The 26830-nt window shown below is 39.9% G+C and overlaps 2 protein-coding genes across 3 annotated transcripts in view; both read left to right on the plus strand.

Moving 5' to 3' along the window:
* The window catches only part of LOC122662058 (uncharacterized protein slr1919), a 161087-nt gene extending 142254 nt beyond the window's left edge, over positions 1-18833 (plus strand). For both annotated transcript variants that reach the window (XM_043857616.1, XM_043857615.1), the window contains 2 exons: positions 17038-17310; positions 18563-18833. In XM_043857616.1, the coding sequence (XP_043713551.1) occupies positions 17038-17310; positions 18563-18811 (522 nt within the window). In that variant the 3' untranslated portion in view covers positions 18812-18833. The remainder of the gene's footprint in view (positions 1-17037; positions 17311-18562) is intronic.
* A 4290-nt stretch (positions 18834-23123) lies between these two features.
* On the plus strand, positions 23124-24146 carry LOC122663062. Its single transcript, XM_043858768.1, has 2 exons — positions 23124-23676; positions 23779-24146. Exons 1-2 carry the CDS (start codon positions 23124-23126, stop codon positions 24144-24146), a joined length of 921 nt encoding a protein of 306 aa, XP_043714703.1.
* The last annotated feature ends 2684 nt before the right edge of the window (positions 24147-26830 follow it).

The raw sequence follows: 26830 nt of genomic DNA on the forward strand, positions 1-26830 counted from the left end.
AAGTTGAAAGTTGAAACAACATTTGACACATGCCTTTTTTGTTGTAAACTTGTAATGCAGCTGAATGGTGGGTGTTGTATGGGGAATCGGCTGAAAACTTAAGAAGAATAGCAATTAAAGTCCTTGCCCAAACATGTTCTGCATCTGGTTGTGAGAGGAACTAGAGTACCTTTACACTCATCCACTCCAAGAGGCGCAACAGATTGGGGTCTCAACGTTTATCTGACATGGTGTATGTGCACTACAACTTGAGGCTGAAACTGCAACACATACGCATGGGACATGAGGGACAGAGGGGCACCATTGATCTAGCTGACAGCTTTCAAGTTGACTCAGACGATGAGGACCCTATTGTGGATTGGGTGAGGGATAGAGGTGAGTCAGTGTTGGATGAGGAGGGAGGTAGGCCCGGCCCCATGATAGCTTCTGAGATTGGTGCTGATGTGGACGAGTATATGGCTGACGAGGGTCAGATACATGCAAGGGAAGCCTCACCCATATCATTCCAGCCCACTGGTGGCAATGTTGCTGATGATGAAGACTGGTCTAAGTCCTCAAATGATGATGATGGTGATGATGGTGATGCTGGTGGTGGTGATGTTGGTGGTGGTGATGCTGGTGAAGAATTTGACGGCATGCGAGAGAGTTATGTGGTAGGCCAGGAGGCCCAGGATACGGCACCTGTAGAGCCACTCCGATTCACTGGAGAGACACAGTTTGATCATGCCACACAAGATACGGACCACGGAGCACTTGCCCCCGCACCCCCACCCTCGAGAGGCCCCCTACATACATACAACTGGAAGCGTAGGGGTCGACAAACACAGTTGCAACCTGATCACATGGACATTGATAACCTATCTAGCTCTGTTGGTGGTTTGAGTATGGGTGATAGGGAGGGAGGACCGACTAGACATTGGTGTACCCCATCTTTTGACGCACATGCCACTCCATTGGCATCGGATTATGGTGCATCACAACCTTACGGTGGATATGGATATGGATCATCATCATATGGGCAGTTTAGTGGGGTAGGGGACTATGACTACCAGTCCCAGTCCCAGGGACATACTGGATCATCTTTTGTAGATAACATCTTTGCATACCCTAGCGAACCTAGCTACCAACCTCACCAGCCATACATGCAGCCAATGCCATCGCCTCTTGCGCCGACGCCAACATCATATCACAGTGGATCATCTTCTTCACAGACTGGATCGATTGGTAACCCTAGTTTATATCCTAGGATAGGTTACGTACAGTATGTTGATGATTCCATTTACGTGACACTTGTGGATGACTACACTCGTTTCTTCTCCGATTCTATACCGTGGTCCACATATGTCCTTCAAACATAGAGCAATGGACGTCGACTCCAGCGAGGCATGAGTGGGATTGATCTTGGGAGGCACAACAACTACTATTAGCAGTTTAGCACTTGTAATTTGTAACTTAAGTTGTGATTTCATTAATCTATGTGTATTTAACTATTTATACATTAGGGTCGGCGACCGTATGTCAATCAAGGGTGCAAGCCCAAAACACCAATTTGAATTCACATTTTTACAATTTTATGGTTTAAATGTGTTTATTAAGCTTAAATAAGGCTGTCCATGAAGTTTCAGGCCTAGATATGGCCAAATACCCCCCGAGATGGACCCCCGAAATATTGCAGAAAAAATGCAATATTTCGGTCATATTTCGCGATATCTCGGATATTTCGGATATCTCGGTAGGCCCGAGATACCGATATATCGCGAGATATAGTACTATGATCCTAAGTAGCCTGTCTCTGTAAGTAGATCAAGAACAAACTTCCTTTGGCAAACATTGATCCCTTGCTTGGATCTTGAGACTTCAATCCCCAAAAAATACTTCAATGGACCGAGATCTTTGATCTCAAACTGCCGAGCCAAATAAAGCTTAAGTTTTGATATTTCAGCTTCACTGTTTCCCGTGACCACAATGTTATCAACATAAACAATGAGAGCTGTAGTGGTGCTGCCCTTCCTTTGTATAAACAATGTGTGATCAGCTTGACTTTGAGTATACCCATTTTGTAGGAGGGCTTGTCTAAACCTCTCAAACCAAGCCTTAGGAGACTGTTTGAGTCCATAGAGAGCCTTTCTAAGACGACAAACTTTTCCATTGTCACCAGTATGCTTGGACCCAGGAGGATGATGCATATATACCTCTTCTTCTAGGTCACCATGTAAGAATGCATTCTTCACATCAAGCTAGTACAACGGCCAATCAAGATTTGCAGCCACTGAGAGAAGTACACGGATGGAGTTGTGCTTGGCCACTAGAGCAAAGGTCTCCTGATAGTCAATGCCATACACCTGTGTATAACCCTTCGCGACAAGTCTTGCCTTATACCTCTCCACAGTACCATCAGACTTGAACTTAACCGTGAAAACCCATCTGCATCCAACAGGGATTCTCCCTTTAGGGAGCTCAACAAGGTCCCAAGTGTGATTCTTCTCAAGAGCCAACATCTCTGTGTTCATGGATTCTCTCTATTTTGGGTCTGCCATAGCCTCTGCTACATTCTTGGGAATAGATATGGAAGAGATAGCCACAGAAAAGGCAATACCTGTAAGGGAGATAGAATCATAGGAAACAAACTTTGCAATGGGATTAGTACATGCCCGAGTTCCCTTGCGGTGGGCAATAGGAAGATCTAAGTCTGAGGATAGAGAAGTGGAAGAAGGTATACCTGTCTCGATGGATGGAGGTTTAGGATGAGGAGACGAAGAAGGGTTTTGGCCAGTCTTCTTTATAGGAAGCCATGTAGCCGGAGTTCTCCTGTCCTTCGTATACACTAGCAGCTCCCCCTGTTCTCTATTCACCTGTGCACTAGGAGGCTCCCCCTCAACCACATTATCCACAGAACTTTTCTTTCCCTTGTCAATCTGAAAAGGAGAAATAGGAACAGGGAAGGAGAGGGGAACAAAAACAGACTCTGGAACCTCTTCACTCTCAACACCACCAAGAGATGAACACTCCCCCTGAAGAGGTGACTAAAAATATGGGATAGTTTCAAAGAACTGGACATCTTTGGAGAGAAGCCGCCGACGAGTAGGGGGATGATAGCACTTATAGCCTTTAGAGGTAGAGGAATACCCCAGAAAGATGCATTTGAGAGCCTTAGGATGCAATTTAGTGCGGGCAGATTTGCTAATATGGACATAGCAAATACACCCAAACACCTTTGGTGGAAGGGAGAAGGAAGAAGAACAGGGAGGTAAGACATCAAGGGGAACTTTGAAGTTCAAGACACTGGACGGCATATGGTTAATAAGAAAGACAACAGTTAATATGGCATCTGACCAAAAAGTTTTGAGAACATGCATAGTAAACCAAAGAGATCTAGCCACTTCAAGAAGATGGCGATTTTTGCGTTCAGCTACCCCATTTTGTTGTGGGGTATCGACACAGGCCACCTGATGAATAATGCCATCGTCAGAAAAGAAGGTTTCCAAACCACTATACATATACTCCCCACCTTTGTCAGAACGGACAACTTGGATCCGAGTTTGAAATTGGGTATACACCAACTCATAAAAATTTTGAAATGCAACATAGACATCACTCTTGTGTTTCAGCAAGTAAACCCAAGTAACCCAAGAATAGTCATCAATAAAAGAAACAAAGTAGCGGAAGCCACGCAAAGAAGTAACAGGGGAAGGTCCCTAAACATCAGTATGGATAAGATGAAAAGGTGAAGTAGATTTATTACCATGAGATGCATAAACTGTTTTACAACTTTTGGCAAATAGACAAGGTTCACAATGAAAAACATGAGTTACAGGAAAAGAAGAAAATAAGTGAGGCAACAGTTTCCTCGTAACAGAAAAAGAAGGGTGGCCCAAACGACGATGCCACAGCAAAATATTCTCCTAAGTACATCCACCTCCTTGCCCACAAACATAGGATTGAGCTTGCACAACAGGGGAAGCACCAGTCTCCAAAACATATAAGCCATTAGTTTCACAACCACTGCCAATCACCCTCCTCGTCACCAAATCCTGAAAGAGACAATGAGTAGGGAAGAAGGTGACAAAGCAGTTCAAGGATTTAGTCAATTGGCTAACTGAAAGAAGGTTAGTAGCAAAGTTGGGAACATGAAAGACTGACTTCAAGGGTAAACAAGGTGTAACCCGGATATCTCCCTTACCAGAGATAAAGGAGAAGGAACCATCAGCAATTTTTACCTTAGCTTTCCCGGAACAGACAGAATAGGAATTATACAGCTGAGACCTACCAGTCATGTGATCCGTGGCACCCGAGTCAATGACCCAAGGTATGGTGCCGGAGGAGGAAGAGGCCTGCAGTGCCGTGGAAGTAGGAGTAGCAGAGGACCCATCTAGGTGAGCTACAATTCGACGAAAGGCAGCAATGTTTTCTTTGGATAGGGATGATGAATCAGCTTCAGTGACCCCAACATGAGCCTTAGGCCCCTTCTTCCGTTGTCCCTTCAGTCCCCCTGAGGAACCAGGAGAAGGCTTCCCATGAAGATCCCAGCAAAAATCCTTTGTATGCCCAAATTTACCACAATGGTCACAGAGGAATCGGCCCTTCGTAGAGCCCTTAGCAGCCCCCTTATCAGCTCCCTTAATGGAGTCCTGAGGGGTGGAAGAAATAAGAGCAGAACGCTCAACAGTGGAGTTAGGAGTAGTCCCCATGGCACCACTACGAGTCTCCTCACTCTGTAGATAGCCACAAACCTCCTCCAGTTAGGGAAGACTTGGTCGGCCAAGGATTTGTACCCTAAAAGGTTCAAATTCTGAGTTAAGGCCGCCAAGAAGAAATAGGACCCTCTCTTTCTCAAACAACCGATGCACCTTGACCTCATCCTCAGGACACAACTGAAGATCTCTATAATGATCATACTCCTCCCACAGGCCCACGACAAGACTATAGTAATCAGAAATACTTCTATCACCCTGACGCAGGCTGACAATCTGTTGGAGAAGTTGGTACACCTTTGTAGAGTCCCCAACTCTATCAAAGATATGAGCCACACTATCCCAAATGGCCTTGGCAGTCTCTTTGCCCATAAACCTCCTGGCAATCTCAGGCTTCATGGAGAAAAGAAGCCAAGCCATCACAAGAGAATTCTCAGTGTCCCATTTGGGATACCCTTGCTCGGTAGGAAGGGGAACTTTGATGCTGCCATTTATGTACCCCATCTTCCCCCTACAACGAAGAATCAATTTCATGGATCGGGACCAATCAAGGTAATTGGTATTGTCCAACTTGACAATGGGAAGCTGCACATTTGGGTTCTCATATGAGAGGACTGGGGAGGATGCAGATGTAGGGTCTGCAGTTAAAGGTAGGTCTGTTTCAACATTTTTGTCACCCATATTGACCCCAAATCAAACACTTGAAGGGTCCAAACAACAGTACTTCAAGCACAACAGCTTCTCCTCAAACACAGCAATCAAAAAACAGAGGAAAAACAGAGGCAAGAACTGAAAAAAGGCCTGTAAAACTTCAAACAATCATCAAACTGCAGCGGAATGACAAAGACAAACCTTCTTCAGCAAAAAACGATGCGAAGTAGCCCAGAAAAAACAACCAACAAAGCTCTACTGATGAGCTTTGTCACTTCAAGAAACCCAGCTGGCGGAAAAAATTGCAGAACAGGTCTGGCCGAACTTCAGCTTCTACCCTTTGATGCTTCAAATAGGCTTGAGATGATCCAAAGAGAAGAAAAGGGACTTCCAAACGAAGCTACAGCCTCTGCTTGCTCTGCATTTGGATGTCAAACAAACAAGAAACAGCTTTGTGAAGATACCATAAGGTTACCTTCGAGTACCAGCAGAAACCAGGAGATGAAGGGTAGCCCTAGCCTTCCAAGCAACCTTCAAACACCTTCAAACTCCAGGAACAAACTGCTTTGATACCATGTTAGGTTTTAGAGTAGATGGAGAAGAAAGGAAAAAGCTCCAAGAGAGCCAAGAGTTCAAACATGATTCTTGGGGTAAATCTGTTATGTCTCTAAACTAGAGACTAACAAGCTTATATTGAAAAGAATGTATAATTACACTGAGGCCCTTGGCCTAATACAAATGAAACATAGAGTACATAAGTAGGGGTTATGTACATATATACCCCTGATACAACTATTCTTAACAGCCCCTTGTTCTTTTCTTTCCTTGGTAATGAATTCTTTTATTCACCCAAAAAAAAAACTGCTAAAACTATGATAGATTTTAGATACAGGTAAATTATCATTATTATTATTTTTTTTTATTTTTTTTTGGTTGGGGAGTGTTGAAGAGCATACAGTGGAAATTTATGAATTACAAGTCTATGGAAAAAAGAAAACATTACAATTCTATACTTGGACGCTGTAGCTGTTTCTGCATAGTGGTGCATCATAGACTTGGCTCATGTTGTATCCCTTAGTTTTGCAATGGGTTTAAGGCTATGTCCTTGTCAGTTATGGGTTGAGATACCTCTGATTGCATTTATATGCCTCCTGTTTGGGTGCAAGTGTGGAGTTGCCCATCTTCAACTGGATCTCATTTAAGCGGGAGTTATCATGCTTATGCATGTAAGGATTACTTCCACAAGGAAATATCAAAGTATCTCCTGACGGAAGTTTTGGAAAGATAGCTTTAGTGTGAATCCCTACACCTTGTATAGCTGGTGTCACATCATACTGCACCTCTTGCAGGAGGAAACCAGGAGCTCCAAAAAGATGGTCAGAACTTATGAGGAGGCTGTGAAGGCTGCTGTATTTGATTCAAGAATCAGACCAATTTGAAGACACTGAGAGTATCTGGTTAGAACTGCATCTTCCTTACTAGGAGCCAGCTCCAAATCCTTTTTATGCTAAACCAGAATTGGAATTGATGATGCTTAACTTTGATATTGTTGAATGTTCACGGATTACCCGTTGATCCGTGACCAGGACCCGGATACATTAAGGTGTCCAGGTTCATTATGCACATGTTGTTCATGTGATTTGACTAGGATTTCCTTTATTGTAATGATCTCTGATTATAAATAAAGAGGTTGTGGGCACATTGTTCACAAGCCATTATTCAAGGATTTCAACATGGTATCAAAGCCAATCCGAGAATATGGGATCTAAAAATATCTTTCCTTTTTTGGTTTTTTCTCTCTTCTCTCCATTGTGAAGTCACCCTAGCAGTAGCATCTCTGCCAGTCTTTTGCCAGCACTCCAGACCACTGCCAGCCCCTCACACCACCGCCAGCCTCCCGCCAGCCCTTTGGCAGCCTTTCCCCACTTTTTCACACCACTGCTAGCCTCCCGCGGCTCTCTGTCTCTTTTTTTCTCACGAGAGGACTTCCCACCTCCTTGCAATCTTTTTAGACCCTCCCTTGGTGGTGAGTTATCTCCCACCTAGGGCTCTTTTTTCCCCTAAAATTTTTTCCCCTATGCAGTAAACAAATCTGCGATTTTTTTCCATTATTTTTTTTTCCCAACCAGTCACCATGCCTGACAACTCTGACGTTATGTCTGCTTCCTCTGGCCCTGACGACTCATCGCAGCATGACTTTGTTCCTTTTCCAGCCAGTCCTATAAAGTAAAATGGGGCCAATTACCTCCTGTGGTCTCGTTCATGCTTGTTTGCAATCGGTTCCCGTGGTCTCTCTGGCTACATTATTGGAACCTCAGTCAAGCCTACTGAAACTGGTTTTGCTCAAGATCGGTGGGAGAATTTTAATTTTCTGGTTATGTCCTATTTGGTGAATTCCATGGAGCAAGAGATTGCCGAACGTTAACTTCTTCTCGATTCGGCGGCCAAGATATGGAAAACAGCCAAGGACACGTATTCTCAAGTTGGGAATGCCGCTCAGTCGTATGAACTTCATCAAAAGATTCACTCTACTAAGTAGTTAGAGTTGTCCCTTTCACAATATTATAACACCATGTGTACTCTGTGGCAACAATTGGATTTTTTGGGCACCTTTACTGCAACTAGTGTTGCTAATGCAACGGCTTACAAAAAATGGGAAGACGGTCTTCGTGTTTTTTATTTTTTGGCCGGGCTAAATATTGAATTTGATCTGATCTGGTCTAATATTTTGAATCGTGATCCTCTACCTCCTCTTGAGCAAGCATATGCAATTCTTTCTGCCGAGGACAATCAACGTATAGCCATGGTTAATCCTGTCCTTCGGGAACAATCAGCTCTTATTTCTGGTTCGCAGTCTTCTGCCCGTGGCAATACTTTCCGTTCTGTTCCTAGTGATCGGCCATCTGGGGATCATCCTCCTATTAAATGTGATCGTTGTGGAAAGGAGTGGCATACAAAGGATCGTTGTTGGAAGCTACATGGTCGCCCTGCAGATACTCGGGGGCGGGGCAGGGGTGGTTCCAATCAGTCTACTGGCACACGTGCAAATCAGGCGTCCATTGAAGAAGAACCTGCGCAGTCTCTTTCTCAAGTTATGGCTGAACTCAATCATCTCAAGGATATGGTGACTCGTTGGACACGTCTTCTTTGGCATCTACATCCTCTTCATTGGTTGTCTCTGCTGTTTCTGTGCCTTCTACTACTCCTACCACTCCTTCTCCAAGTATTTCATTTGGCGGGACTGCTCCTCTGTCATTCCAGATTCTTGGGTGATTGACTCTGGAGCAACCGACCATATGACAGGTTCTTCATCTCTTTTTTTCAAGTATTTTTCTTTATCTAGTCATACTAAAGTCCGTGTTGCTGACGGATCTCTTTCTTCTATCTCAGGAAAGGGATCTATACAGTGTATATCTTCTCTTTGCCTTTCCTCTGTCTTGCATGTTCCAAAATTCTCTACTAATTTACTTTCAATTAGTAGTATAACCAGAGATTTAAATTGCAAAGTGATTTTTTTTCCCAACCATTGCTTGTTTCAGGACTTGGAGACAGGTCATATGATTGCATGTGGTAAAGTAGTTGGTGGTCTTTATGTACTTGATGGTGCGCCGGCAGCCTTGAAATCTCAGTCTTCCTCTACTGAATCTGATTCGGCAATTTTGGAGTTGAAGAATTGGCATAAACGTTTAGGTCATCCCCCTATGGGGGTTTTATCTAATCTTTTTCCCAGTTTGGTTAAACGACGTAATAAATTTAATCTTTCTTGTGATGCTTGCATTTTAGCCAAGCAAACTCGGACGGTTTATCCTATTTCTGATAGTAGAAGTTTATCACCTTTTAATTTGATTCATTCTGACGTTTGGGGTCCTGCTCGGTGTGTTTCTACTTCTGGCTTTCGGTGGTTTGTCACCTTCATTGATTGTTGTAGTCAGACCACTTGGGTCTACTTGATGCACAATAAGAGTGATGTTTTCCACTGTTTTACCCTATTTCATAAGATGGTTCAGACCCAGTCTGATGCCAAGGTAAGAATTCTTCGGTTTGACAATAGCAAAGAATACATGGATGGTGCCTTTTGGTCATACTTGGAAACTCATGGGATTATCCATCAAACCTATTGTGTGGATAGACCTGCTCAAAATGGGGTCGCTGAATGCAAGAACAGGCATTTACTTGAGAAGGCTTGATCTCTGATGTTTGATATGGCTGTTCCCCCTTGTTTCTGGGGTGATGCGGTCCTCACAGCCACTTATCTTATTAATCGGCTTCCCTCAAGAGTCTTAGGAGGACGCTGCCTGTTGGATGTTTTATTTGGCTCCTCAACTTTTGTTGTACCACCAAAAGTTTTTGGTTGTGTCGTGTTTGGCCTGAACCACCATGTTCATGGCAAGTTCAACCCAAAGGGACTTCGGTGCATTTTTCTTGGCTACTTGGCTACTCAGAAGGGCTACAAATGCTACCATCCTCCAACCAGAAAAATATTTGTTACCATGGATGTTGTGTTTCATGAATCCGAGGCCTACTTTTCATCACCGGAACCTCTGCAAAGGGAGATCATAAGTGCAGATTCAGAGGTCCCACTGATTGTTCCTCTGGATGTTCATGTACCTGTTATAGAGGATTCTTCTGTGGAATTGGAGGATGGGATTACAAGTCAAGAACAAAAAATGGGACAGATTGAGCAGCAACCAGTTCAGGGGGAGAAAGATTTGAAGAATTATTCTCAGGGGACTTGTTTCCTCCTCACGTTTTTTCCTCATGGACCATTGTACAAAGAGACCACTACCACACTACCTACTCAATCAGAACCTGTTCCGAGTTCTCCCACTCATTCTCCTGGTAAGCCTCCTTATGATCCCAGTCTGGATTTACCTATTGCTGTTCGGAAGCCAAAGCGGAGTTGTACTCAACATCCAATTTCTTATTTTGTATCTTACAACTCCCTTACTCCTTTCCATACCTTTGTGTCTTCATTATCCTCTATTATTATTCCTAACAATTGGCAGGAAGCAATAGCAGAGCAAAAATGGAAGGATGTGATGCATGAAGAAAAGTGTGCCTTAGAAAAAAAATCAGACCTGGGATTTGGTAATTCCTCCATCAGGAAAGAGACCCGTTGGCTGTAAATGGGTATTTGTTGTGAAGCATAAATCTGATGGTTCAATTGAAAGGTATAAAGCAAGGTTGGTTGCCAAAGGGTTCACTCAAACCCAAGGAATCGACTATCAAGAAACCTTTGCTCCTGTAGCAAAGATGAATACAGTGAGAGTCATTATTTCCTGTGCTTGGAATCAAGGTTGGGATCTTCAACAACTTGATGCGAAAAATGCCTTCTTACATGGAGAGTTGGAAGAAGATGCCTACATGGAGTTACCTTCGGGTTTTGCCTCACCAAACACTCAGGGAAAGGTGTGCAAACTGAAGAAAGCCTTGTATGGCTTAAAACAGTCTCCCCGGGCCTGGTTCGGTCGTTTCCATAGAGCTATGGTTGCTAATGGATATTAGCAAAGCAATGCTGACCACACGCTATTTGTTAAAAGGGTGGGACAGCATATCACTATTTTGATTGTCTATGTAGATGATATAGTGATCACCGGAAGTGATGAACAAGAAATTCAGCGGTTGAAGACCCATTTGGGTACCAAGTTTGAGGTCAAGGATCTGGGCAGGTTGCGGTATTGCTTGGGAATAGAGGTTGCCTACTCTATTAAAGGTATATCTCTTTCTCAAAGAAAGTATACTCTCGATTTATTGAAGGACACTGGGATGCTTGGGTGTAAACCTACCGATACACCTCTGGAACCTAACACACACTTGAAGAGTAAGGATGGTGACCCTATTGATAAGGGCAGTTATCAGAGGTTGGTTGGGAGATTGATATACTTGTCTCATACCTGACCAGATATTGCATTTGCAGTAAGTGTGGTCAGCCAGTTTATGCATGATCCTCACTCTTCTCAATTGGAGGCAAGCATATCCGAATACTAAGGTACCTAAAGTCCTCTCTGGTAAAGGAGTCCTATATTCCTTACATAGTCATCTCGGGTAGAAGCTTATATCGATGCGGATTGGGCAGGCAGCACGATGATAGAAGGTCCACCTCGGATATTGCACCTATGTTGGAGGAAATTTGACTACTTGGAGAAGCAAGAAGCGGCGTGGTTGCTCGGTCAAGTGCTGAAGCTAAGTTTAGAGCCATGGCACAAGGCATTTGCGAACTTCTTTGGCTCAAAGGACTTCTCCAAGATCTTCGATTGTCGTTGACCTTCCAATGAGACTCTATTGTGACAGCAAGTCCGCAATCAGCATTGTCCACAATCCAGTCCAACATGATCGCATCAAATATGTTGAGATTGATCGGCAATTTATCAAGGAAAAGCTGGAGCAAGGGGTCATCGTGTTCCGTTTGTTCAGTCTAGTGATCAAGTGGCTGATATTCTTACTAAGGGAATTCGTAGTAAATTATTTTGTTCTATTGTTAGCAAGTTGGGCATGTTTGACATGTATGCACCAACTTGAGGGGGAGTGTTGAATGTTCACGGATTACCCGTTGATCCGTGACCCGGACCGGATACATTGAAGTGTCCAGGTTCATTATGCACATGTTGCACATGTGATTTGACTAGGATTTCCTTTATTGTAATGATCTCAAATTATAAATAAAGAGGCTGTGGGCACATTGTTCACAAGCCATTATTCAAGGATTTCAACAGATATGAAGGCACACAGCACAATGAATGATGCGTATGGCTGCAGGTGTGGTAGCAGATGTGGTATACTGTATGAGAGGATTGTTGTATTTTCAGATTTATTAGTGAACTCAATGGACTGGATACTGGAGTTTTTCCCAAATCTACAATTTAAAGCTAACTTCAACAATCTTTCGGAGTTTCAGCAATTCAGATACTTGTGGGTGAGTGAAGACGATGGGCCATGGATACATTCCTTGCACAAGTACAGTTTGAGTATCCCATATCATTTGCTGATGGACCCACGTTATTATTCAAATATGAAAAAACATATGTCCGGACCAAACAAACAAAACAATGTGTTCTTTTATATAAAACTCATGGATGAACACAAACTCAAGCCCAAGTAGGCCAACTAGAAATCAATCAAAAAATTGTAGAAGTCAGTAGACCTCAGATTCAAACAAGATTTCAGGTATAATTCCTAACTCAAAGCCCTCTTAGCATTTACAAGTAGCTTGACAGAAAATTGCCAAAAAGTTAATGTTCACGGATAGGGAATTCAACCATAAAAATCTCAAGTGGAAAAGACCTGGTTTGAGAAGTCTGCAACTCTACTCAAAAGAGCGTTAAGAGAGAGAATCCAGCTACTAGCTGATATTTGAAGGAAGACTCCAAATCAATAATAGAAGAAAACTATTCTCCATTCAAATCAAAATCTAACATTACTGTTTTGTGAATAAATCTGAGCACCATAATCCGATTTGTATGTGCAAAAATTAAAATAATTATTTAAGAGCAGAAAAATAAATCCGACACCGTGAAGCCGTAGATCGGCCATTGGTGTCTAACATATATTTAATTCATTACCATCTAAGTCATATTACCCCTAATTATTTCCTGTTTTAATTGTAAGAAAATGAATTTTTAAAACCAGAAAAAAAAAAAAAAAAAAAAATACATATGGAAAAAAATTTAAATCTTTGTGAGGCTATAGATCGGCCTCCGGTGTCTAAACATATATTAATATCATCACCATCCAACAAAATTTGTACATAGTCTTTTCAAAAAAATAGTTTTAGAGGAATAGAATTTACCTTAAATAGTGGAAAAAAGCTTGGATGATGAGCTTAGATGACCCTCCGATGAGTTTACCGGAGAAAATACGACAACAATGTGCTTGAACAATGGCTAGAGTGTTGGATGAGAGCTTGGAAGAGTGGAAGAATAGGCAAAAGACTGAAATTCCTTAGCAAATGCAGCTCTCGGTCGAAATATGGACCGAAATTTGCGAAATATTGTATTAAAGCCCCCCTTCACGTGACTCTTTAAGCCAAAATACCATATTTCGTCGATATCTCACGAGATATCGAGATATTGTCGATATCTCACGAGATATCGTCGATATCTCACGATATCGCACGAGATATCGACGAAATATGGTATTTTTTCATTTCGACCTGATTTCGCATCTCGGTAAGCTCAAGATATACGAAATTAAGCGATATTTCGGCGAAATATCGCGAGATTTTGAACCATGATTTGCAGTAAGTGTGGTCAGCCAGTTTATGCATGATCCTCACTCTTCTCAATTGGAGGCAGCATACCGAATACTAAGGTACCTAAAGTCCTCTCCTGGTAAAGGAGTCCTATATTCCTTACATAGTCATCTCCGGGTAGAAGCTTATACTGATGCGGATTGGGCAGGCAGCACTGATGATAGAAGGTCCACCTCTGGATATTGCACCTATGTTGGAGGAAATTTGACTACTTGGAGAAGCAAGAAGCAGGCAGTGGTTGCTCGGTCAAGTGCTGAAGCTAAGTTTAGAGCCATGGCACAAGGCATTTGCGAACTTCTTTGGCTCAAAGGACTTCTCCAAGATCTTCGATTGTCAGTTGACCTTCCAATGAGACTCTATTGTGACAGCAAGTCCGCAATCAGCATTGTCCACAATCCAGTCCAACATGATCGCATCAAATATGTTGAGATTGATCGGCAATTTATCAAGGAAAAGCTGGAGCAAGGGGTCATCTGTGTTCCGTTTGTTCAGTCTAGTGATCAAGTGGCTGATATTCTTACTAAGGGAATTCGTAGTAAATTATTTTGTTCTATTGTTAGCAAGTTGGGCATGTTTGACATGTATGCACCAACTTGAGGGGGAGTGTTGAATGTTCACGGATTACCCGTTGATCCGTGACCCGGACCCGGATACATTGAAGTGTCCAGGTTCATTATGCACATGTTGCACATGTGATTTGACTAGGATTTCCTTTATTGTAATGATCTCAAATTATAAATAAAGAGGCTGTGGGCACATTGTTCACAAGCCATTATTCAAGGATTTCAACAGATATGAAGGCACACAGCACAATGAATGATGCGTATGGCTGCAGGTGTGGTAGCAGATGTGGTATACTGTATGAGAGGATTGTTGTATTTTCAGATTTATTAGTGAACTCAATGGACTGGATACTGGAGTTTTTCCCAAATCTACAATTTAAAGCTAACTTCAACAATCTTTCGGAGTTTCAGCAATTCAGATACTTGTGGGTGAGTGAAGACGATGGGCCATGGATACATTCCTTGCACAAGTACAGTTTGAGTATCCCATATCATTTGCTGATGGACCCACGTTATTATTCAAATATGAAAAAACATATGTCCGGACCAAACAAACAAAACAATGTGTTCTTTTATATAAAACTCATGGATGAACACAAACTCAAGCCCAAGTAGGCCAACTAGAAATCAATCAAAAAATTGTAGAAGTCAGTAGACCTCAGATTCAAACAAGATTTCAGGTATAATTCCTAACTCAAAGCCCTCTTAGCATTTACAAGTAGCTTGACAGAAAATTGCCAAAAAGTTAATGTTCACGGATAGGGAATTCAACCATAAAAATCTCAAGTGGAAAAGACCTGGTTTGAGAAGTCTGCAACTCTACTCAAAAGAGCGTTAAGAGAGAGAATCCAGCTACTAGCTGATATTTGAAGGAAGACTCCAAATCAATAATAGAAAACTATTCTCCATTCAAATCAAAATCTAACATTACTGTTTTGTGAATAAATCTGAGTTTGAAATTCCATATCTGATTGATTGTATTTCAAACTGAAAATCAGATTGAAATTTGCAGAAATATAAGGGACCATAGTTGTCAAGGTGGTTAGGCGACCCAAGGCAGTGGAGGGGTGCCTAAGCGATGCGGTGCATCGCCTAGGCGCTCTGTGTGTGTTATATGTTGTATTTATACCATAAATATAATCATGATAATAATGCACTATGATCAATTTATGTAAATGTATTAATGCAATAATTCATTCATGCAATATGATCGCAATGGTAAGCTTGCTCTGTTGCAACCTAGTGATTGTGGGCTCGAGTAGGGAAACAGCTTCTCCACGAAGCAGGTGTAAGGCTGCTTACATTATGATCCTCCCCAGACCCCACTTTGGCAGGAGCCTTTTGCATTGGTTACACTCTTTTTTTGTATTAATGTGGTATATTTATGCTAGTAATGACCTAATAATAAATAAAAGATAAGATATAATATAAGCAGATTCAACAAAAAACCAAGCGATGATTAAGAAACAAAATTATAGAGAATCTAACTATGTAAGTATGATTCCATGTAGTGCATATGCTTCATTATTCTGTACACAAGTCAATAATAGGGTTAGAATTAGAATCAAATTCAAAAATATATAAAAAAAAGGCATACCATATAATATGGCGTCTGCCTAAGCCACAAGGCATGCCAAGGCATCCAAGGTGACTTGCCCAAGTGATCAAGACAGCTGCCTTCCTGCATCAAATAAGGTGTGTTGTCACCTTGGACCCTAGACTGCATTTAGACGCTTAGGCACCATCTAGATGACTCCTCGACAACTGTGTAAAGGACATACACCATAGTAACTAGATAACAAGCAATATAGCAGCAAATGGCAGATTCAAAGCCAGAAAGAGCAGAACCAAAGCCTTTAACCCAAAGTCAATCAATATTCAAAACTGAAGAGCATGATTTATGACAAGAAAATAGAAAACTCCATATTGAACTTAAACTCTGTTAACCAACTCCTAAACCTGTTTGAAACTAAAAAAATACTTGTGACTTAGGAGGACCAATTATTAAGCTCACTGAGAGACCAAGAATTTGTGATTAAACAAGAAGCTCATGACTAAAGCCGAAACCTAGAAACTCCTAATAGTTAATAGAAGTACAATTAAAGAGCAAACTCGAATTTGCCTTTGCTTGATAGAACCCGAATGGTCCCTATGGGCAACTGGCTAATGCCCCACTTATGTGGATTCACGTAAGAGAGTCATATTGGAGGATGCTCCTGCATCACTTTATGATGTGTAGTAGGCCACATTAAATGGTTGAATGGATTATCATTTATTTCTCATTTGGTCAAGGATACCATAGATTTGGTGTTTGTCTTAATTAAGACTTAAAGTGATGTACATAGATAGATAAACTTGTCTATTGAGATCTTTCTTCCATAAATTTCATTCCTATTCCTGTCCAATATAGCATTCTTATTCCTAAAAGAGGAAAATTATAAATCATTTTGTATGGGTGCTTTATAACGTAGAAGCAATTAAAGCAGAGTTTCTAGACTTTAATACTCTGAAAAGAGCTGAAGATCTGTGAAGCTCAAATTGAAATAACATTATTTCAGTAAAATTCTTGTGGCCTACAATTCCATAAAAAGCTGAAGCAGAGTTTTCTCTGATTATATTTCCTTCTTTTTTTTTAATATTCTATTATCCACTATCTCCTTGAAGTTAAATTTTAAAAAATAATGTCTGATATTTACTTGCAACAACATAGTCTTATCCCAACTAAATGGGGTCAGCTACTTGGATCGTTACTCTCCAATCAGCTCTATTCAAAGTCATATTTGCAGTTGTTGTTTCAATTTGAGTCTACATGTCAAAGAATGGATCCTTGCATTCTCAAAAAAAAAAAAAAAAAGTAATGTCTGAAATTTCTGTTTTGTTTCAGATTGCAGCAATATCTGAGCAGGCCTCGGAATCTGAAGGGCCTTCTAGTAGCAGCACAAAAAATAATTCAGATGTTTTTGGATGGAAATCCTTTGGCATGCGTGCTGTTGTTGCTTCAACTGAAGATCTATTTAATTTCATTCTATCTGAGAAGGGTCAGAGGGTCCGAATTTTCCTTGTTCAAGACATAATTAGAGCAGCTGATATTTTTCTGAAAGAGGCTTCACCATGCATTTTTTATGAGTTTGAAACCAGGGAAACATCACATGCCGAGGTTGGTCAAATGTCAATAGTGTGCATCATTGTAGTTCACAGAATTTGGTGACCATGGTAAATCATTCTCCAAGTACCATATTGCAGACAGTGGTAGAGGTGGGCGGGTCAATGTCATGTCATAAAAGGAACATGTTATGTAAATTTTGGACTAAGATTAGACTGCACCCATCTGACCACTTGAGTTTTGTCCCAACATATAGTATGTAATTTGGTTCAAACTGGGTAAATCGTAGTATCAATAGAATTGAAAAATGTCAGTGGTTGGTGGTGCTTTTTTAACTGTTTTGCCTATCTGGGTTCAATTTTGACCCATATCATTTTCAATTTAAGATGAAATTTGACCAGTCAGATGGTTATGGAGCCTAGTATCAAAAAATAAAAAAGAAAATATGGTTACAGAGTCTTATCACCTGGACTCATTATACATGCCACATCATGACAATTATGAGCATTTCTAAACTCACTCCTGGTATGTGCATCTATGCTTGTGCATGTCTGTGTATGTGTGTTACTGCAACGATTCATCCTATTATCATATATCACTCTTATCTTTTGATATGTATTATATTTGAAAAGGCATGTCCTATGCTTTCCTCTGACACTTGTTTGATCTAGAGCATCTAGTTGATGCTAGTCTCCTCATCCAAGTCTTTGCCCAAAGCACAATTCCACTATTGGTCCTCACTTTGCTAACCATCCAAGAGATTGTGGATACAATTCGGATCTCCTGAGGGTGGGTTAAAGTCTCTAAAGGGTGAACTTGTAAATAAACTATAGAAGTCAACATTTCCCTGTACCCAAGAGAATTTACAACTCTGGCATTTTGATACTTTCATCCATCCCTGTATCGGTTACTCTGTTCTGCACCCACCAAGTCCCCAACTCAAGAAATGCCAATTATCATCCTTACCTTCCACATGATTGTGGATTATGTATGTAAAGAATGTGAATGTGCTAGATATATTAGTTTTAGTTTTCCATTCAAGAGGGAATGATCGGTTCAGTTCTGGGAAACAGTTTTAGCCAAATATATTTTAGGTTAAGTGATGGACATTATCTTTGATTTTCAGAAAATTTCTAAAGGAATCTGGATGCAATGGTTGGAGCTAATTTTGTTCCAAAATTTGATTGTCATCTCTGACTTTGCTTGTATTCTTTGACGCAATTAAATTATTCTTTCCCTGCATGTCACAAAATTTTGTTCAAAATTTCCAGTTTTCTGATATTAATATCTTGTGTTTTCTTTGCAGAAGCATGAAATAATGAGAAGGTTGATGAATGGGTTTCAGTCACTCCGCCAAGCAATAAAGTTGGCACCAGAGGTGTGGACGGCTATGCTGATTCGCATGGCTGTGAAGTCTGATGTCCATAAATTTACTTTAGATGTCATTTCTGCATTAGCCATACAATTAGGTCGTAGGATACCAGAAGAATCTTGGCTTTGTTTGTCTAGGTTTCTTCACAAGTTGCAAACAGGCTACAGACAAGACGATTTATGAAATGGATTTCCTTCCTCAGTTATATTGGTAAGTGCAAGTTTTTGCATATAATCTTTAGGAGACTGCCTTTGCAGAAATGTTTGCAAGCAAATCCTCTGTTTGAACATTAAACAAGTCAGAATTGGGTCTCGTCACAATGATCTGAGCTCTCATCGGAATTACTACTATTGCTTCGGATCTGGGTCTCTCGCTCACCCCCTTTTTAGTACTGGGTCCATAATGCTGGATTTATATCTGATGAAAAAAAAAAAAAAGGCAATGGATCCCAATATTATGGAAAGGATTTGTTGGCTTTAGATATGTAAGCTTCTGGTATAAGAAACATGAGTCCTAGAATGATACAGAATTTGACCAATATTGATTTCTTTGATGATCTGAGGTAATCCAAATTAAATCCAATGTTTAGAATGGATTTTATCTAATATTTCATTTAAATGGATTCAGGGTGGTGTGGATACCATATCAAACCTGCTCAATTGTATTCTCTACACTGGTGTGGCCAAATAAACCAGGTTTAAGGGTGGAAAAAAAAAAAAACAGGGGAAGGGGTGGTTGGTTAATCCTATTGAGGGTCCATCAACCACCTAGGTGGGCACCGAAGGGGGGTGGTAGTAATAGCCGACATTGCTTTGTGCAGAGGGGGATTCAATACCAAGACCCAGGCAAACCACAAGCAAGCCGCAACCACTAGAAAGTCTTCAATTAATGACTTACTTAAGGATGTAAATGGAACGAATTCAGTCGGATAGTGGCATTATCATATTTGTATCCAATTATATTTGGTTGGATTTAGATAATATTCTATTAGTTTTTTGACATATTCGGATAATTTTCAAATAGTGGTTTTTTGCAAACAAATTCTCTTAAGTGGATATGAATGCAAGTCGAATGCGAATTTTTAATTATTTGTTGATATCTTTACTATTTTGTCGATTTTCCTTTGACAAAATCCAATACGGTAACTTAATCAATTTGATGGCTCAAATATATTTCAGACATTTTATTACCGTCAAATTGCTAAACGAATCGGATAATAATCGGTAAGATAGGGGGATTTGTAAGATTTTCATACGATGGGCAAGTTTAGTTCCAATTTTGTTTTAATAAAATCGGTTTAGTAGTGTTGGTGGGAGCTACCTTAATGGTATGAATCCAGTTTATATGTGTGGACCTAAAACATTGTTTCCTTAATGGGAAGGAAACCCAAATTTATTTGCAGAGTTGGTACCTACCTTCACTACTATAAATAGTTGTCACTGGCCCATTAAGTAAACAACCTGAGAAAACCTTAAAGTGGAGTGGAAGAGGGTAAACTAGACTAACACAATTTGTATGCAACGAAAATTGTCAAGAAAGAATTCGACTTCCACAACTATGGATCTAGGTACGCCAATCACACCTCCGTAATTATGTTTGTATGCTTATTGATGTCCATGGATGTTTCGCATGAATTATTCTATCAATGGTATCAAAGTTAGATCATGGTTGATCAATGAGGTTGTAATTCCTAATTAATTTTTGTTATGAATGATTGGTCATTGATCTCAACAAAAAAAAAATAAAAAATAAAAAATAAAAAATCTACTGCGACCATGGCCAAAACCATGACCGTAGCTTCTATGATGGGGATACCGCTGGCCAAACCTCACTTAATAGTCGGGAACGTTGCTGGTTTTGGCAAGAGTATTTTTTATGATTTTGGATTAAAATCAAAGATTTTAGCCATTTGAAATGGCCAAACCTCACTTAGTAGTCGGGATACGACGTTTTCAAGTTTTCTGGGTATCGGACCGTCGGCATAATGGTCACCGGATCCTGGTGATCCTTCGTCGTGCCCTTACTTGGCCGTCAGCCCATGTTATGACCGTCATCAGAGGGAGTGATCATTTATTTTGAAACCCCTATAACCCGCAAGATTTGCTTTCAATTGCAGTTGCCATTTGGTTTTACCAGCATCTGAGGCCGAGATTATGATCACCGAAGTAAGGGCGTCGTTCGTTGGTGAAATATGAGGGAGGCCGGCCGGCCCTTTAGTTTGGCCATTGCACAAAACGGCAGTGTGATCTTAAAACCCAGGTTTTCTTAACCGAACAAGATAAAAAGGGTTTTTAGGCCTTTATTTATTGGGTTTCACTGGCATTTAAGGCCAGGGTTATGGTCGCCAGAGGACGGCGGGCCTTCGCAGGTATCTTCCCGGGTTGCCGGCCATCTGATTTGGTTGCTAATAAAATCTGTGGTGGAGGTTTTCTGTTTTACGTTTCGGGGAAGAAGATGGGAAATATTCCTTGTCTGATTCTCCCATTTAATTTTTTTTTTTTTTAAATAAAAATAAATTATTAAGACCATAACTTGTACGGTTCTGACTTGGTCACTTGAGAGTTGATATAAGAATTAAATGTTAAGAGAAAAAAAATTAAAAAATTCTTCATGGAACAATACCGTCGTTGGGATTTGGATACAAAGTTTTTTTTATTTTTTTTAGGATGGTTAAACTCACCCTTGACACTTGGCAGCCCCTTATTATTAAGGGTAATTTAGTATTTTTGTATTGTTGAAAAAAATAAAAAGTCTTTTAATTAAGTAATGGCCCTGTCTAACATGCACCGACTAGATAGTGCTAAAATGCGACGTGGATTGGGTCGACCCGCCAACTTGATCCGACAACCCCTCTTGGTTGACCAACAAAATAAAAAAGACCAGTGACCCGACACGGGTGATCATTGACCAGGTCAACTACAGCTTTGACCGAACCCTTTAGATTGGTTCAGCCATGGTTTAATTCGGTTTTGATTCTGGTTGGTTCAATTATGAATCAATTTTTTTTTTTTATGAGGATTGAAAGTTATTACATCTGGTTCTGTCATGAGATTTTTGTGTTATTCTGTTTTAATCTTGTGATGGTACACATTGTAACAATAAGGCATATATGATATATATCTCATGATGCTTTATGTTGTTATGATATGGAAAAATTTTAAATTGACAACACTTAGAAAAATTCTATGAAATTATGTGTTTCATATTTCTTAGTGACATTCTGTTTTGTCACGATAGGAACATCATGAATGCTTATATTTCGAAAAAAAAATTGGGAATTTTTGTGTTCCATACTACCTAGTGATGTTTCATTTTGTCACAATAGGAAACTTTTAAGCATGGTAATACTTTAAAATTTTTCTGTTGTATTTGTTACATGCTTAAAAAGGACTTTTGATATAAATAAAATGATTCCATTTAGTTTTTGGTGGTTTATTATTTTAAAGTCCATTAAATTGAAAATGTGTAATATGGATATAAGTTTGTTTATTAAGGATTAATTGCTGTTTTCTGCCATGTTTAGAACATTATCATATTCACTGGTCGAACTGGTGGGAGAATAGAATTATGTACTCTGAATCGGTTATATGGTTGACCAATGAGACAATGTAATTTAATTATGAACTTTATTCAGATTTTGGTTCATTTCGTCTGATATGGTTCAATTCAGGCTATGAAATATTAATAGAAATTACTTTGGTTCGTTCTACTTAAAGAAATAATTTATGGTTGAAATAATTCGTGGCAACATGTTTTTTTTTTTTAAACATTTTTCTGCTTTAGAAAACTATTTATGTTCCAGAGAAACACTTATATTTCAGGGAAACAATTCCTATTAAGAAAATTGTTTCTATTTTGGAAATAGTTTGGGTAAAATTGATTTTTTAAATTAATTTTAGGCTGTTTTAAGTCATTTTTGAACTGTTTTGATCTTGAATTTAAAGAGTACCATGAACTAGTTGGAGTATGAAATTTAGGCCTAATAAAAAGGTAATTTAATGTTGGGTAATTTACACATACCACTCCTGCGGTTTAACAAAAGTATGATTTTACCCTCTAGTTTTGGAAAATTTTGTGTACCCCCCCTGAGATTTACAAACGTTAACAAATAAACTCATTCCGTCAGTTCATGTACCAGTGTTAAAATCAAAGGATAAAGTTACAAAATACTCCTTCAACAAAAAAAAAAAAAAAACCTGCAACTTATCTTCCCCAAATTGATTGGGAAAGATGAATTGCAGGTATCCTTGAGTCTTAGATGTTCTAGTGGAGCTTTGTCCCTTCATCTTTAGATGTATGTCCTATATTTTGTTTTGAAACTTCAAATCTTGCTTGTAAAATTTTTTGAGGTCTCTCAGGCCTTTTCCCAAATAGCTTTTGGCAATGGATTCTAATGTTGCTTTTCCTCATATTCTCTTTGTGTCTTTTCTTCTTTTTCTCCTCTTGGATCTCTCTCAAGCTAAAGTGAACTTGAATTCCCATCTCATAGCTGGCGATGGAGGCTCTCCATGGACTTCACCTTCCGGTGACGTTGCCTTTGGATTTCACCCCCTTGAAGATAAGAATTTCTTCTTGCTCTGTATCTGGTTCAACCGAATACCAGATCAAACTGTTGTTTAGTACGCCAATGGTGGTAACTCAGCACCAAAAAATTCCATTATTGAGCTTACAAAAGCTGGTCAATTCGTGCTTACAAACCCTAAAGGCCAACAGTTATGGAAGGTTGAAATGGTCAATTCCAGAAATGTCGTTTACGCTGCCATGCTCGACAATGGCAACTTCGTGCTTAGAAGTAAGAAGTTTGATCACATATGGGAGAGCTTCAGCCAACCTACAGACATCATGTTACCTGGACAGACACTGCAAGTGGGTGGTAGTCTTCAATCCTATTTGTTCTGTCGCAGTAGCACCATCTGCTGCTACTCGTTCCTTCAACACCGAATCTCAAATGCGCCAGTACGAGGATGATGAGCGAAGCATCGATGTGGAACGCCAATCCGATCGTTCCATCTCTCGTCGCCGTGAGTCATTTCCTAGTCTCTTCACAGGTAGTTGTAACCTGTTTCCCCAATCTACTCTAGTTGCAATGCCAATCACTCATGATTAATTTTCTGTCTTCCGATTCTGATGGTTTTTTCAAATGTTTGCAGATGTGTTTGATCCGTTCGTCTCACCGACTAGGTCACTGAGCCAGGTCCTGAATCTGATGGACCAGATGATTGAGAATCCTTTCGTGGCTAGAGGGATGGGGAGTGGAACGACGAGGAGAGGATGGGATGCTAAAGAGGACGAAAATGCTCTGTACGTGAGGATCGACATGCCTGGCCTAGGGAAAGAGGACGTGAAGGTGTTGGTAGAGGAGAACACTCTGATCATCAAAGGAGAAGGGGGTAAGGGATCTGACGAGGAGAAAGGTGGAAGGAAGTATAGTAGTAGGATTGATCTCCCCAAGAAATGGGTTTTTCCCTCCTATCATGACTTGGTGTCTTGGAGTCCTAGTATGTTTATGAGTAATTAGAGGTAGTCTTTTGAGTTATTTACTTATTTCTTTGATTCCTATTACAAATAGGATTCTATTATTATGTAATCTGTTAAGTATAAATAAAACTTTGGGGGGTTGGACTGCCTACTATCGACTATAGTTCTCTGGTCAGTCCTCCTTTCCATCTATCTCTTCTCTTTCTCTTAACTCTCTTCTTCTTCACTGGTTCTGATTCTCAAGTTCTTAAATTGTTACATCTTTCATGGGAGAATTTTGGCTGTTTCGTTGGCCAGTAGGTGCACTTACTCATTAGATATGATTCAGCTTCTATTTGTATAGTTGTTTTTTTCTTGGTAAACATTTGTATAGGTGTTATAGTTTCCAGGAAAAGATTGCAGTGTTGTAATTTATTATGGCTGCCATCACCGTGACAGTGTTTTTTTTTTTTTATGGGAAAAGCCAAAATTTAGATTAGATTAGATTAAGAGAAACGTTTTTACATCATACAAAAAAAGGGGGGATGGAGTATTGGTCCCAACTGAAATCAGAGTGTGAGATCTTAGGGCAGCTGTCCATTGGTTGGGTTGAAAAGAGATAGGTACAACAGAAAAGTTAGAGGTGAGTTCAGCGAATTCAAAAAAAGTGAACCCAGAGTCCAAGGTATACACATCTGTTCTCCAGGTTGTAAGATTTTGCTAAGGCTAAAATTAGAGATCCAAATCTCTTTTAGATGAATTCCTTCCTTGAGAGCGTGTTTCCACCCCTGCAAGATCCCTATCAGCATAGCTTCCTTTGGGTCGGATGAACACGAAATTCCTGTAGATGTTAAAACACTCTGGCCATCTAACAAAAAGCTATAACCCCATCCAGTTAGTCCCACTGATGGTTCAGAAAGGCCTGCGCAGCAGAGAATAGAGAATTTTACCTCTTGGTTAGGCACATGGGTTAAAACAAGAGTGCATTGTGTGTCCAGGTCGTGAGCTAAACTAAGTGCAGTTAAAGTAGGAGGATAGAGATTTAAATTATGCATCCAATGAGAAATATTCAATAAAACCATATGTGGATTTGCCGTAGCCAGACGATGAGATACTTTGTTTCTTACATCCCATACAAAGTAACAAGTTAAAATAAACAGAGAGAAAACCAAGTAGCTGAAGAAAAATCCAGGGCTTTAGAGTCGAGGAGGGAAGCACAGAGCTATGCAATATTGGGGCTGCTAAGGTGCTCTGTTCTCAGGCAGAGGGGCCCAGATGCCCAGACATGCTTAGTCTATTCACAAGATAGAAAAAAATGCCATTGGGTTTCATCACGAGCACCACAGAGAAAACATGTAGGCTCGATCGGCAACCATTGTGAAATTGTATCCTTGACAGGTAAACCTGCATATAAGACACGCCAAAAAAACATCTTAAATTTCGGATGAATTTTAAGTTTCCAGAAAAAATGCCATCATTTGGAAAGAAGCGGTCTATTTTGTAAAGAGAAATGCAGATAATTGGCAGCCTGTCGAGTGGAGAACGTCCCAGATTTTGATAAGGAGCATTTCCACTGTCCCTCAGAGTCTGAAATACACACTTTGGAAATTTCAGAAGTGAAACATGGAGGAAAAATATTTAAAACTATTTGGAAGTTCCAAGCATAATCTATAATAAGATCACTTACCTTGCAAATTGAAGTGTCCATGAGGACAGGGGGGATACAATGGCTTGGGATGGTTGGTACCCAGGGGTCATGCCAACAATAAGTATTTAACCCATTCCCAATCTTCTTCCAAACTAACCTTCTCAGAGTGGGTAACAGTGTATTGACATGAATGTTTCTTGAAACTTGAAGATTTTATATTTGAGGTGTGACATTATATGTTGAATTGATGAACATTGTAGCATCTCTTCTGATTTTCTAAATTTGATGGTGTATATCCTCTTATCTTTCTTCTTGTGATTCCATTTCTACATAACAGAATAGATACTATTAACTATTATTCATGCCATTTCTATCTTTTGAACAACCAATTTTCACTCCTTCTCTAACCTTCAGAAGCATAAATGCACCATTTAATTATAAAAAGATAGTATAATTGATGTATAAAACACCTATTAAGTGTCCTTCCTGCTGATTCTCTTGACAACTTAACAATCAATCTCAATAGTGTTATTTTGAAAAAGAAGAAAAAGGTTGTTTCTTGACAACTATTGTGGTTGGACATAATGGTGATGAATCTGTGTAGTTTCTCCTGATTTGGTTACATGGTACTAAATATTTGGGTGAAGTACCTTTGATTGATCCTGCTTGTGGCACTCCAACATTGATTGACCCAATGATTTTGAGAGGCCAATGCTATTTTCCCTTGTGTTAACATGTTTCTCTGGGGCATGAGCTCCTTGTAATCTAATCCTTTCATTTTCTCTGCCCTTTTCCTCTAGCTTTCTACTTGTAAATATGTTTCCATTTTCTGTTACTATAATTATTGTTGTTCATTTTACTTAAAAACTTTTATTTCCATAAATTTTTTTTTTGGGCTAACTGAAGTGGTGTAGATCTGCTAATTGCCATTATTATCTTTTAAATTTAAGGTTTAGTAATTGATAGACTCAGGGTAACCAAACAGTTTTTCACATAGATTTTGAATGAATCGAATTGACAGACTCAAGGTAACCAAACAGTTTTTCAGATAGATTCAAGGTAAATTCAACTGACAGGCTTAGGGTAACCAAATAGTT

Source organism: Telopea speciosissima, chromosome 5, assembly GCF_018873765.1.
Source record: "Telopea speciosissima isolate NSW1024214 ecotype Mountain lineage chromosome 5, Tspe_v1, whole genome shotgun sequence".
Taxonomy (NCBI): Eukaryota; Viridiplantae; Streptophyta; class Magnoliopsida; order Proteales; family Proteaceae; genus Telopea; species Telopea speciosissima.